Source organism: Propithecus coquereli, unplaced genomic scaffold, assembly GCF_000956105.1.
Source record: "Propithecus coquereli isolate 6110/MARCELLA unplaced genomic scaffold, Pcoq_1.0 Scaffold232, whole genome shotgun sequence".
Classification (NCBI taxonomy): Eukaryota; Metazoa; Chordata; class Mammalia; order Primates; family Indriidae; genus Propithecus; species Propithecus coquereli.
This window is the reverse complement of record NW_012147864.1, coordinates 3,205,213-3,218,717: the sequence shown is the minus strand read 5'-3', so window position 1 is coordinate 3,218,717 and position 13,505 is coordinate 3,205,213. Positions and strand designations below refer to the sequence as shown.

The 13,505-nt window shown below is 62.5% G+C and overlaps 1 protein-coding gene across 1 annotated transcript in view; it reads left to right on the top strand.

Moving 5' to 3' along the window:
* The first annotated feature begins 2,374 nt into the window (after positions 1-2,374).
* Positions 2,375-13,505, top strand: part of RNF126 (ring finger protein 126) — a 12,308-nt gene continuing 1,177 nt past the window's right edge. Inside the window, exons 1-7 of the mRNA XM_012645469.1 lie at positions 2,375-2,590; positions 10,035-10,093; positions 10,799-10,862; positions 11,302-11,546; positions 12,597-12,665; positions 12,732-12,801; positions 13,298-13,500. Coding sequence (XP_012500923.1) covers positions 2,516-2,590; positions 10,035-10,093; positions 10,799-10,862; positions 11,302-11,546; positions 12,597-12,665; positions 12,732-12,801; positions 13,298-13,500 — 785 coding nt within the window. The 5' untranslated portion in view covers positions 2,375-2,515. The remainder of the gene's footprint in view (positions 2,591-10,034; positions 10,094-10,798; positions 10,863-11,301; positions 11,547-12,596; positions 12,666-12,731; positions 12,802-13,297; positions 13,501-13,505) is intronic.

Below are 13,505 nucleotides of genomic sequence, written 5' to 3'. Positions count from 1 at the left end.
GTGGACTCCACATCATTATTGCCTGTTGTCTAGAACCTGAAACCTCTGGGCTCCAGGCAGCACGGCCCTGCTGGTGCTCCGATGGAGCCCGTGATGCTGAAAAACACCGCAGAGCCTGAGGACTTGGCGTGGGAGAGGACACGGGAGCACCCTGAAGACAGCTGGGCCTGATAATACCCCATCAGTTGTACCTTTCCCAGCTCAAACACCACCCATGGCTCCCCAAGGCCGTAGGACTCAGTTCAGGTTTGTTGGCCTGGGTTCTGGAGCCCTCTCCACAGCACGGCTCTTCCACGCTGGCCCCGGGGAATCCCCACCCCACAGCTGGCTGCTCCCTTTGCCTGACAGGGGACCTGCTTTTGTGTGGGTATCAGGCAGCCCAGCATGTAACAGAAGGCAGGGCTCTGCTTCAGCCCCAGAGGTAGATACTGATTGGACGAAAAGGGCCACAGTGATGTCAGTCATTCCTCCTGCTGGTCATTGGTTTAGGTTCAGCCATGGGGCCCAGCTCTGTCCCGCTGGCAGCAGCAACAAGGTAGCCACCCTGGTCACAAATGGACACCTGAGGGCCCCAGAACCTCAGGGCCATGGGTCATACACAGGCACTGGCCTGAGCACTTGGGTCCCTACGCCACAGTCTGAGGCTCAGCCTGGGGTGGCCAGCAGGTGAGGTGCCCAGGACCAGAGGCCCAGTGATGGGGGCTCCCCCATGAAGGGGATTGGCACAGCCTCCTACGAAGCAGGGGAAAGAGAAAGGAGTGTGGGAAGGGTACCTCCAGCAGAGGGCATTGCTGTGCAAAGGCCCTGAGATAAGAAGCTACATGGCCCACCCAAGGGGCCAGTGGGGACCAAGGAGGTGCCCAGGGTACTCATGTCTGCCCCAAGCCTGATCCAACCTAAAACTCTGGGAGACAGGTTCTGCCACCTGCTCAGAAAGGTTAAGCAACTTGCCCAGGGTTGCACAGACAGCATGTGGTTTGGTGGGATTTGAACCCAGGCCTGCTGCTCCAAGGCCTCCTAACTACCGTAGTCTGCCGCATGCACCTCATGAATTTCTGCAGAATGAATGTCTACGAAGGGGCTGAGCCTGAGAGGCCTGGTTTTGTGTCTCTGAGTCCCAGCCTTGCCCCTCCCTGACCTGGGGTGTGTGTGGGGAGGCGGGGTGGGGTCCTGGATTCCCGGTGATGGGGCCAGTGCGCTCTCTGGTGGTCAGAGAAGGAATGGCTTGAAATTGCCACTGAAATGAAGCGACAAGGTGGCCAGCTGTCAAGTCCCTGTCCCTAACCTCTTGGCATTCCAAACCCTTCTCACACAGGCTCCAATTCTTAATTCCTCAACACCCTGGCTCCAACACCCCCTTCTTCAGGAAATCCAGCTTCAACCAACTCCTATTTATTCCTCAAAGCCCTGGTTCCCGTGCCTCCTCTGCCAGGCAGCCCTTCCTGTCTCCCCAGGCAGAGCCAGGGCCATCCAAGAGCCCCATCCCCTGGCCCACCCTAACGGGGCTGGGGGTGTCTGCATTCCTTCAGCATAGGGTCTGGTATGCAGTAGGTGCTCAGTGAATGTTTGTTGAGTGAATAAAGAAATAAATGCAGACACGGTCCTGGCTTTCGCTGGGAGATGACACAGTTTCTGATGACTGGTTTTTCAGGGAAGAGGGTTTAGGTTTCCTGCCCCCTCCTCACCCCAGAGCGTCATGGAGATAAGGCCACGGCCCGGCGGGCCTCAGACTCTTATCCGGCGGGTCCCACCGAGGCATGACGCGACTCAGGCTCTGAGGGTCCTCCCTCCGCCCAGGAGTGGGTCCCGGACCCGCATTCCTTGCACAGGCTTCAGGGGATGCCCGCTAGGGTCCCGGCGGGAAGAAGCTGGACTCACAGGTACCCCGAGCAGGACGGCGTCAGGGGGCTCGAGGGAAGGTGACATTTGAGTGCAGACTTGAAAGGCGGGAGAAGAAGCCGCACAGGTGTCTAGGAGGACGGTGCACCTGGCGCGGGCACAGCAGGTGCACGCGCCCAGAAGTGACGGCGCGCCTGGCGAGTCCTAGGGACAGCGAGGACCGTGGGCTGGAGCACGGCGGAGCGAGAGAACCGTAGGACAGGTGGGGAAGCGGGCGAGGTGAGGCTGTCGCAGGTTTGGGGGAAGAGGAGGGGTTCGGCCTCCTTCCACATCCTCTGGGCCTGGCCCCGCCCCTCGCCGGATCCAGGTTGCCAAGGAGACTTGGCCCCGCCCTGCGAAGCCCCCGCCCCTTGGCCTTCTCCACAGCTCTGGGATCTGGCCTCGTCCCTTGCTCGGCGCCCAGCCCAACCGCCGTCCCTAATTTGCCCCTCAGCGGCTCCCGTCGCCCGCACTGAGGCCCGCCGCGCGCGCCGCCTGCGTCTCTCCCGCGCGCCCGCCCCACCCCACGCCGTGCGTGCCGTGCGTGAGCGTGCGCGTCGGCCGGCGAGGGAGCAGCAAACGGCCGGCGGCGGGCGCCGCGCGGGGGGCGGGCGGCGCGGAGGAGGCGGCGGTGGCCATGGCCGAGGCGTCGCCCCAGCCCGGACGGTATTTCTGCCACTGCTGCTCCGTCGAGATCGTCCCGCGCCTGCCGGTGAGGCCTGGGCCGGGGGCGGTGGCGGGGCCTGTTCCCGTAGGCCTGAGGCGAGACCGGGCGGGGGTCGCCGGCGCCCGCCTCTCAGTGGGAGCTGGCCGCTGCGGGGAAACTGAGGCCCGGGGTAGCGGCGGCCCAAGGTCGCTCAGTGGAGAGCCCGAGCGGTTCGGGCGTGAACCCCGCCCTCCAGTGTGGGAAACTGAGGCCGGGCCAGGAGGCGGGGCCTGGCGCAGGGGGCATATTGGGGGTCGGGGCCGGGTGACCCCACATCCGTGGCCTTCCCGCCCCCTGAGGCCGCAGACCCGCCAGACCAGACCCCGGAGTCCAGCGAGCCTGGGTTTGCAGGTGGAGAAACTGAGGCCCAGAGAGGCTAAGTGACTCGCTCGGGGACGCGCTGCAGAGAAGAGGCGCGCCCGGGAGGAGGGAGACGTGGGGGGACCAGACCCCGAAAATAACGCCAGGGGACGTCCGCTGGGCGCGTGGTCTGTGCTGCCTGCGTCGGCGCCCTGCTGCGTGCCGGCCTCGTGGAACCCTGGGTGCCGCCTTCGCAGGCAGATCCGGGGTTGCTGGTTTCACAGAATGGCAGGCCGAGGGGTCCGGCAGCAGCCATGGGCAGGCCTTTGGGACCAGACCCTTCCCGTGCGGAGCGCCTGCCTGGGACCTGGGCGTCCTCCCTTATCAGATTGTTGAGAGCCGGCTGCCCCGACCGGGAGGACTCTATGCCCCGGTATCGAAGGTGTTGCTTCCTCCCCGTTTAAGCCAGTGTTTCCCAAACTAACCTGATGTCACCTTGCGGGGGGAAGGTAATGCTTGTTGAAGGTGCTATTTTCCAGGCTCCTGGTCATGGGGGTTCTGAGTCAGTAGGTCTGGAATGGGCTGGGCGATCTGCATTTTTAGCCAGCGTCCCCCTTCCCCAGGCTGACGTGGAAATGGTGATTTAGACCAGCCCACTCCCGCCGTGCAGGTGGGAGAACTGAAGCCTGGGGAGACTCAGCGGAGAAGTGGTGGAGCCGGCTGGAAGGGAGCAGCGAGGGAGGTGGGGGCGGAGGGGCATCTGGACTCCCCACCCTGTGACCAGGGGGAGGGACTGCAGGCAGCGAGGCTTGTGGCCGTGTGAGCTCTTCGTACGTTTTCCCTTGCTGGCGGTTGGGCCATGACCTGTAATCCAGGCCCAGGCCCTCCAGATGCAGTGGGGGCCGTGGAGATCCCTTGAAAGGGAGCTGGAGGCAGAGGCGGGGTAGAGGGAGTTCGGCTTCAGAGGCCAGGGCGTCCCCCTCCCAGCAGGAGGGACAAGTACAGTCAAAGCTCAGGTGTGGGAGACACCTTCAAGACAGAAGACTTCTGTGACCAAATGCGTGGGTTTATTTTTTCCTGTGGCAGGAAAGGGCTGGTCACCTGACAGCCTGCCTGTCTGGGTTAGTTGCATTGCAGCCCCTTGGGCCTGGTGTGAGCCCAGGTTGAGCCCTGGGTAAGCCCAGGGTTGTGGCTCTGTGGCGGGACGGCCGGCAGGGCAGTCTGCAAGGCTGTGCACGTGGCTGCTCTTGGCCGCCCTTCCGGCACAGGGCTGGGTCCAGACATGGTGTAGCCACTTCCTGGCCCTGTGGCCTTGGATGAGAAGGACCCTGACCTCCTCCAACTGTCACTGGGCCTGGTGAGGACCTTCCTCCTAGTCACAGGAACCCAGTGCTGACAAGGTAGGCATGGTCTCCACCCTCACAAACAGGCTGGCCAGATAGCCAGCGTTGGACAGTGATTGACAAATATTTAGTCACAAACGTTGATAGATTCCGTAAGAGCAAATAATGGCGGGCAGAGGGTGTTGGCGAGAGCCCCTGTCTCCACCCTGTAAATGATCCTGGGGTGCCTGCTTGCGAGTTTGGAGCAGGATTCAGTGAGGCGCCGGTAGACAGGGTGGCTGTGTACCAGAGCATCTTTGTGCTGGGAACGGGACACGCCTGGTGTTCTGGGGAGGGAAGGTTGGCTCTGATTGGGTACCGGCCAAGCCCGGGAAAGTCCCGGCCCACTGCTAGCACCCTCGAAACCGTATTTCTGCTTGTCAAAGACTCGCCTGCACTTTAGTCGGAAGTGCCACTGCTGAGACACCTGGGCTAGTTTGCATGCAGTTTCTGCTTCTGACCATGAAAGGAACTGGCCTGTTGAAGTGCTTCCCTCTCAGGCACCTGGATTGCTGTGGGGCCACATGCCTGCTCACAGGGGGCACCCCCAAGGCAGCTGGGCTGTCCCAGGCCACCATTGCCACCTGGGCTCTGGGACCAGGCTGAGGCCACATGCAGCTGTTCCATTTCTCAGCTGTGTGGCCTTGGGCAGGGCACTCAGCCCCCAGGCCTCAGTCTCCTCACTTGTCAAATGGGAGCACGTGTGTGCAGAGTGCTCGGTACCTGCAGGCTCTCGCCCGACGCCTTGCCGGTGAGGGCGCTCTCAGCAGGGCCCGGTGCTCACAGTTGGGGACTTGGCTGTCTGCATCAAAGGCAGTGACGAGGGTGTCTGGGTGTTCCAGGGAAGAAAGGCTTAGCTGGTGTGGGGCATGTGGGAGCAGGAACCAGACAGGCCGGCTGGAGCTCAGAGGCCTTGCAAACTGGCGCACAGGCCCAGACTCGACTCTCCTTAGGACACGTTGGTTCGGGTGGCGTGATGTGCGGGTGTGTGGACGTGGAGTGCCCTGTGGACAGGGGCCTGCTGAGTGCTGGCATCCTCTGCCTCGGTGCCTGGCAGCGCTGAGGCAGCGTGGGCAAGTGTGGGTGAAGGAGCCGCTTGTGCCCTGGGGGTCTTGCGTGCTGTGTTGGCACCTTGAGGGTATTGAGCGCCCGTGAGCCTGGCAAGCGCTGGGAGAGGTGGCCACGGGGCCCACAGCCTGAGAATGCACAGCCCCTCCCAGAGGGCAGCACAGACCGTGCAGGTGCCATCCACACACCTGCCTGCTCACTGGCCAGGCTGCTGTCCTCACCCTCGTCTCAGGGTGATGCCTGGGGTGGCCCTGCTTATGCCTGTGGTCCCCTTTGGGAGACTCTGCTTTTCCCTCTCAGAAGAGTCCCTGAGGCCGGGCGCGGTGGCTCACGCCTGTAATCCTAGCTCTCTGGGAGGCCGAGGCGGGCGGATTGTTTGAGCTCAGGAGTTCGAGACTAGCCTGAGCAAGAGCGAGACCACGTCTCTACTAAAATTAGAAAGACATTAATCGGACAACTAGAAATATGTAGAAAAAATTAGCCAGGCATGGTGGCGCATGCCTGTAGTCCCAGCTACTCCGGAGACCGAGGCAGGAGGATCGCTTGAGCCCAGGAGTTTGAGGTTGTTGTGAGCAAGGCTGACGCCACGGCACTCACTCTAGCCAGGGCAACAGAGTGAGACTCTGTCTCAAAAAAAAAAAAGAAGAGTCCCTGAGTGATAGGACAGCACAGGTGTCTGGGCACCTGCCCCAAGCGTGGGTGGGGTGCGGAGTGAGTGCTGGTGGGAGCCCCCTGGCAGCCAGGGCTGATGCTGCCATCATCACTGGTGGCCCTCAGCCTGCCCTGGAGTGGCCTTGCTTGCGCCGTCTCCTGCACAGCCCTGGTCCCTGGTCTTCGACAGAATAAAGTCCAAAGTCCTCTTGAGGCAGGGTCCACATGCCACACTGTAGGTGCCAACCCTCCAGTCACTGGCCTGCTCTGTGTGTCCTATGTTAAACTAGATGCTGTGATGGTGACAACCTGCCCCCCTTCACCAGTGTCCGCTCAGCGCCTTGGAGAGGTTTGCAGCCACAAAGCTGGCCTCCTGGGAGGCTGTGTTTGGAGCCCATTCCCAGCAGCACAGAGCCTGCCTTGGGATCTGGCACCGGGATACCTCCTGGTGCGCAGGGGTCCACGCTGGGCAGGGGCAGGCGCTGAATTTCATCCTGCTCAGCACTCTGCCCCCACATGGATCTTCCTGCTGAACCCCAGGAGAGAGAACTTGATTCGGGGCACCCAGGGCACCTGCACCTCTGAGCCTAGAGCCAGGCATAGTGCGCCCCAGCACAGCCGGCACAGAGTGGGACCTGGTGGGGGTCCCAGCCCTAGCGATGGGGCCTGAAGCAGCCTGGGAAGAGTGAGGAAGGTGGAGTCGGGTGCCCCTGGGTTGAAGTGCTGCTGGGGTGTGCTGCAGCGTCTGCACGCTCGCTCACGTGTGTGTGCGCGCGCGCCACTCGCATGGCAGCCTCGGGGGTCTGTGTGTGTCTCTCTCTCTCTCACAGCAGCCTCAGGTGACGGGCCTGGCCCTCAGCAGCAGCTTAACTCACTGACTGTCCAGCCAAGAGTGCACAGCTCAGGTGTGGGGCTCGCAGGTGGTTGCGGGACAAGCGGGGTGGGGCTGTGCGCCTGGTGCCCTTGGCTGAGACCAAGGAGGAAGGGGTGGGCACCAGCATGTTAACTCTGGGGGGCTGTAGGGGCCACATGTCCCAGGTCAGCTGAGAAGGCTGCAGCGTCCTCTGTAGACAGCAGTCACCGGCGTGGAGGGCTCCAGCAGAGGACAAGGACAGATCACTGCCCGCCACCCCCACCACCACCGGCCGGGTCTTCTCAAGAGCACAGTTCCCCGAGGAGTCTGTAGCCTGAGGAGGCGGGCGTCACTGTAGCTGCATGGTCACTTGGGGGCAGCACTTTCTACGGCTGTGGCCTCAGTTTCTCCTACTTGCCTGTGCATGCCGGGCTGGGGCCCTCAGTATGTGTGTCGTGCATAGGACACGTCCCCAGGGCATCCCTGCTGTCTGGGCAGGTCCCTCCGCAGGGACTGTGGGTGACTCGATGGCACGTGGGGCACAGTGTTGGGTCTGTCCCCGCTGCCTGGCTGAGCTGCTGCTACGGTGAAAATGCTGTGTGGTCACTTTGCCTCCACCTGTCCTCGGGGTGGGGGAGTCACAACAAGGACCAGCAGCTGGTGCTGGACCCTCCAGGAGCGAGGGCGCTGTGTGGTGGGGTGAGACAGCCCTTTCCAGCCCAGAGCCCCGCTTTGGTGTGAGTTTGTGCTGTGGCCACAAAACAGTCTCTGGGACGTGCCCTTGGAGGAGGGGAACATCTGGAGACTGCCCAGTGCAGTCCCCACCGCCTGGGCGCAGAGCCTCAAGCCCCTGGCTCTGGGTGTCCCAGATCTTCCTGGCACTTGCCTGTGTGACCCAGGTGTGGTGCCCCGTCTGCAGGGCTGGTCAGGACAGGGGCATCACGGCCAAGGGGCAGAGCCAGAGCCCAGCCTGCCCACGGCCAGGAGGTAAGCGTCCTTGGGTGGCTGCTGGACTTCAGGGCTCCGGGCAGGGCTGTGGCATGAGGTCCCATGGTTGCTGCGGGCAGACGGGTTGCCCGATTTCTAGAGGCCAAATGTAGTGGTCAGGGCCCCTTGTCAGCACGGCCAGGTCATGCTCGTGTGTCTGGGACCCTGTGCTTGCCCAGGAGAGGGTGGAGGCCTGGGCGGCAAGCTGGGGTCCTGAGAGGGAGAGGGTTTTCCCACGGGCCCTGGTGGGATGCGGCCAGCAGTGGAGAGGCTCAGAAAGGGCGGTGCGCTTCTGATCTTGTCCTGGGGCTTGGGTGGCCGCTCCAGGTCCACCAAGCAATGCCGGCCCTGAGGGCCACCAGGACTCGGTGAGAGCCTGGACCCAAGCCCCGGCCCTCCAGGTGGAGACCTGGGCGATGGGAGTGGACCCCTGATGTCAGCAGGAGACAGAAATTCAGGTTTATCTGTGAAATCTGCTGTGTTTAAGTTGGGTGTCTCATTTCCGGCGATCCAGCCACACCCCCACTGCCCCCCTGGGAATCCCTTGCCTGGTGACAGTTGCCACCGTTGCCTGCCGAGGCAGAGCTGCCCTGCTGAGCCAAGGGCTGCTGTTGCGGTGATTTGATTCTCCTAACAGCTTTATCGAGTTGAATTTCGCACCACACGTCCACCTGTGTGTGTCCTTCTGTGTCTGGCGTCTCTCACTGAGCACGATGTCTTTAAGGTCCATCCACGCTGTGGCCTGTGTCAGAGCCTCGTCCCTTTTCGTGGCTGAGTGATGTTCCACGTATGGATGGGCCACGCTGGGTTCGGCCACTCACCTGTTGATGGGCACCTGGGCTGTTTGTACCCTGTCATCACGCGTCGTGCTGCTGTGGACGTTGACGCATGGGCTCTGCGGGCGTGTGTTTTCATTTCTCTTGGGTGTTGTCATTTCTGCCGGGTCACGTGATTCCACGTTTAACCATTTGAGGAACTTCTGGGCTGCTTTCCTTCGCAGCTGCCCCACTTTTCATTCCCGCCAGCCGTGTCCAAGGCTCACCGGCACTGTCTGGCTTTGGTCCTGGCCTTCCTCGTGGGGTGACAGCGTCTCACTGCATCTTCCTGACGACTGACAGTTTGGGGCATCTTTTCGTGTGCTTATTGGTTATTTGTATTTTTTGGAGGAATATCTGTGCAGATCCTTTGCCTATTTCTGAAACTGGGTGGTTTGTCTTTTTGTTGAATTGTAAGCGTTCTTTATGTATTAGTATTCAGGGCGAGCCCCTTCACACACAGGCCAGACCGCTAGACCGCTCCCGTCCCATGGGTCCTTGTGTCTTGGGGTTGTGCGGGTCACCATCTGCTCGCCCTGGCCTCGGCCTTTGCCGCTGGCAGTGGGAGCAGGTGAGGTGGCCTGGCGCGGCATGGCCCTCCCCAGAGTCAGCAGGTGAGGCCGGGGATGCAGGTCAGCCCAGCCACCTCCGGCAGCACCGCGCCCTGCAGCAGAGCCTGGCTGTGTGCTGCCTGGAGCAGAACTGTGAACAGCCACATGGAGCATGTGGCTCCCAGAGCCCACGGCAGGTGTCCTGGGCATTCACATGCTGACACGCCGGGAGGCCTTGTGCCCGTACGTCTCGTATGTGTCTTGTCTGTCTGTGTCCACGTCTCCCCGAGGCAACTTTAGGACACCTGTGAGAGCCCAGACCCGCACGTTTGATGACGTGGGCCCGCTCAGCACAGCTGTGGCTTGAGGCATGGTCAGGGAGCCATGGCGTGGTTTTGGGGCTCACACGCTTGCTGTCCTCAGGGTGGGGTCACACTACAGCCGGGGGCTAAGGCTGCGTGCCGGCTGTGAGCTCTGAGCCTGCAGTGACTTCCCCGTCTCTGTGGGGACACTCACTAAGTCTGGGTCCAGCCTTGGGACCAGGGCAGGGGAGGGGAAGAAGGACACCTGAAGGAGGACCAGGTCAGCGTGGGCTGTGTCAATGTTCTCGCCACCTGGGGCTGGCAGGAGCAGGCAGGTTCTCTCGGCCTCCCTCGTCCGTCTGTCCTTCTGTCCGTCTGTACTCTAGGACTCAAGGAGTCTGGGAGGGCCCACACTTGCCAGGCCGGGCAGAGGGAGCCCCTCTGCCCTCATCCTTAAGGGTTCACAGATGGGCCCTGAGGTGCCCCTGTGGCTTGCAGGGGTGGGGGCACCACCTGACTCTGGGCTCCTGCTCTCCTGCAGGATTACATCTGCCCAAGATGCGAGTCTGGCTTTATCGAGGAGCTTCCGGAAGAGACCAGGTAACCCACCCAGCCCGTTGGTCGTAGTGGCTGGAAGAGCCGGGAAGGCCCTGGGCGCAGGGTCTGTGCCTGTTGGGGCCCGCCTGGTGCACGGCTGGCAGGGCCTGGCATCCCTGGGTGCCGGGCCAGCTGGGCCAGGAAGCAGCTGCTGGTGGCCCTGGGGCACATCCCTCCTTGTGAATGGCAGCACAAGGTCCCCTTCTGTGGCGACTGGGGGGGCTGGGGCCAGAGGGTAGGGCTGGTGATCCCAGCGGTCACGTTCCTCCCCAGGCCTGGCCTCCCGGATCTGAGGACACTTCCTCTGGGGCAGGGGGGTCTTCGGGCCAGGACACAGAAGTCGGAGAACAGTAGCGGCCTTGTGGCCCCTGCCAGCATCCACACCTACATGAATTTGGGGGGGTCTGTGTCGATTTATAAAGCCACTCCTGGGTTACTTAGGGCAGAAAAAAAGGTGGTGACAGCAAAGGCAGGTGTGGACACATCCGAGTATGCCAGAGTCCAGAAGATTCCTTTTCGGTGTGAGAGGGGGCTCCAGGGGGTTTGCAGTTTCTGCAGTGACCACACGGTCCACATCCTGGGGCGGTGATAGATTGTATGAGTCTCACTCTCCTGATGCGCAGGCCCAGAAATGGGGTTGCAGGGTGCGAGAGCACCCTGCACCTGTGGGGGCTCATGGAGCCTGCTAACGTGCCCTTCTCTCCCCAGGAATACAGAAAACGGTTCTGCCCCCTCCACAGCCCCCACAGACCAGAGCCGGCAGCCGTTCGAAGTGAGTTGGGGCCTGGGCCCCCTCGTCCTGCTGCCAGTCACCTGGCCCAGCCCCGGGCCCAGCTTCCTGTGCCCCTGCCACCACGCCTCTCCCGCCACACCACTCTCTGGTCCCCCGTTTGCTCTGCATCTCACAAGCCCTGTCCCGGACCTTCCTGGGGTCTCTCCTAGAAGATGCGGAAGCTGACTGCTGTGCAGGCCGAGCATGTGGTCCTGATGCTGCTCGGCCGATACTGTGGTTTTTGGGCCATCTGGGCCTCCCAGCCACTCCCCCTGTCCGCCTCACGTCCGTGGCCAGCTCTGCCCTCCCACCTCTGCCCCATATTCCCTGGGGCCTGCCTTGCGTCCCTTTGCCATTTCTCCCTGGCAGACCTTGCAGGCCGCGGCCGCCCCCCAGCACCAGGCCCTGCTCCGTGGTCACCACCCCCTCCTCTCCCCAGAATGTGGACCAGCACCTCTTCACGCTGCCGCAGGGCTATGGACAGTTTGCTTTCGGCATCTTTGACGACAGCTTTGAGATCCCCACATTCCCTCCTGGGGCGCAGACTGACGATGGCAGGGACCCCGAAGGCCGGCGGGAGAGAGAGCACCCGTCCCGGCACCGGTATGGCGCCCGGCAGCCCCGTGCCCGCCTCACCGCGCGGAGGGCCACCGGCCGGCAGGAAGGCGTCCCCACGCTGGAAGGGTGAGGGGGCCTGGGGGTGGCCGAGAGGGCCCTGCTTGGTAAGATCAGAAGTTCTGATGCTTAAAAATGGGCATGGGTTCCACTGAAACCTGGGTTTGCTGCCAGGCTCTCGGGAAAGGCTGGCCGACCCAGCCCGGCTGCTCCGGTCCCTTCTGAGCCCCCACACCCTGGGGAGCCTCAGTCTCATCCCAGCGGTAGCTGCAGCCCCACACAGCACTTTGGAGGCAGGAACGTGCCACGTTTTGGGGTCTTTAGAAGCAGCAGGGCAGACCCCAGGGCTCGAGGGACTCGTGTGGAGTGATGTTGGGACTCGTGGGGTTAGAGGGCAACACCCAGAGCCAGGAGCAGTTTCCTCCCACTGGGTTTTAGACATGGCTTGCAGGTGGTCACGTGTCTGCATGTTGCCGGGTGCCCTCCCGGCCTCGGGCCTGGACCAGAACTGGGCAGGAGGGAGGATCACTGGATTCCTCTCGTGGCGGTTGATCCCTTCTGTGGTTGTGTCTCTCTTGCTGAAAAGAATCTGTAAAAGCTGTTTTAGACAGGCGTGGCGTTGCCCGCCTGTAAACCCAGCGCTTTGGGAGGCTGAGGCAGGAGAATCGCGTGAGCCCAGGAATTGGAGGCCACAGTGAGCTGTGATCGTGCCACAGCACTCCAGCCTGGGTGACAGAGCAGACCCTGTCTGAAAAAAAAATGTAGGGGCTGGGCGCGGTGGCTCACACCTGTAATCCTAGTGCTCTGGAGGCTGAGGCAGGAGGATCACTCAGGCTCAGGAGTTCAAGACCAGCCTGAGCAAGAGCGAGACCCCGTCTCTACTAAAAATAGAAAAATTAGCCAGGTGTCACGGTGCGCACCTGTAGTCTCAGCTACTGGGGAGGCTGAGGCAGGAGGATCGCTTGAGCCTAGGAGTTGGAGGCCACAGCGAGCTATGGTGACACCACTCCAGCCTGGGCGACAGTGAGACCCTGTCTCAAAAACAAAAAAAATTAAAAAAAAAAACTGACGGAAGCCACTTGGCAGCTGGACGCTGACCCACCCTGCGCTCTGTTCCAGGATCATCCAGCAGCTGGTCAATGGCATCATCACGCCTGCCACCATCCCCAACCTGGGCCTGGGCCCCTGGTGAGTAGAAGGGGGGGGCTGCCCCCACTCAGCCGCGGCCACTCGAACCCCGACCTCTCCCCCCAGGGGCGTCCTGCACTCAAACCCAATGGACTACGCCTGGGGGGCCAACGGCCTGGATGCCATCATCACACAGGTACAGGGCTGGCGCCCAGCAGGCTGCAGGGGGACTGGGCTGCTGGCGGCTCCGCATGCTAGGGCTCTGGGGTGTCTCCTGCCTCCTGCTGTCCCTGCATCTCCACGTCCCGCAGAGTGTGGCAGCCCCACTGTTGGGGGACACGCCCCAGGCCTGCGGTCCCCCTGCGCTTGTCGGCTTCACTTGCCTGGGGTGGCGCCGCGGCCAGGTGGTGCCCTCCTGTTGTAGCAGCGCCGCCTGCCAGTGAGCGGTGGAGTCTCCTCAGTGGCAGGTGCTGAGAGCAGTGGGACACGGGTCCTTCAGTTGCCCGCCAAGCAGGGGCTCGGGGTGCCACAGTGACCTCTGACCTGGCCAGGGTGGGCTCCCAGGGGTCCGGGCCCAGGACAAAGAAGGCCTTGGTGCTTTTGCGGGTCTCGCAGCCCACACTTCAGAACCCCGGGCTGGGCCGAAGACGCTACCCCTCCCCCAGGAGCTCCCTCTCGCCCTTGTCTTTCAGCTTCTCAATCAGTTTGAAAACACGGGCCCCCCGCCCGCAGACAAGGAGAAAATCCAGGCCCTCCCTACCGTCCCTGTCACCGAGGAGCACGTAGGTACGGCCGGTGTGCTCTGCCTTAGGGTTAGGGAGGGTTCTGCCCGGGTCCCCTCTGCCTCCTTGCACCTGAGGCTGCCCTGCCTGGGGTGGGGTGTCCTGGGCGACTCCCCAT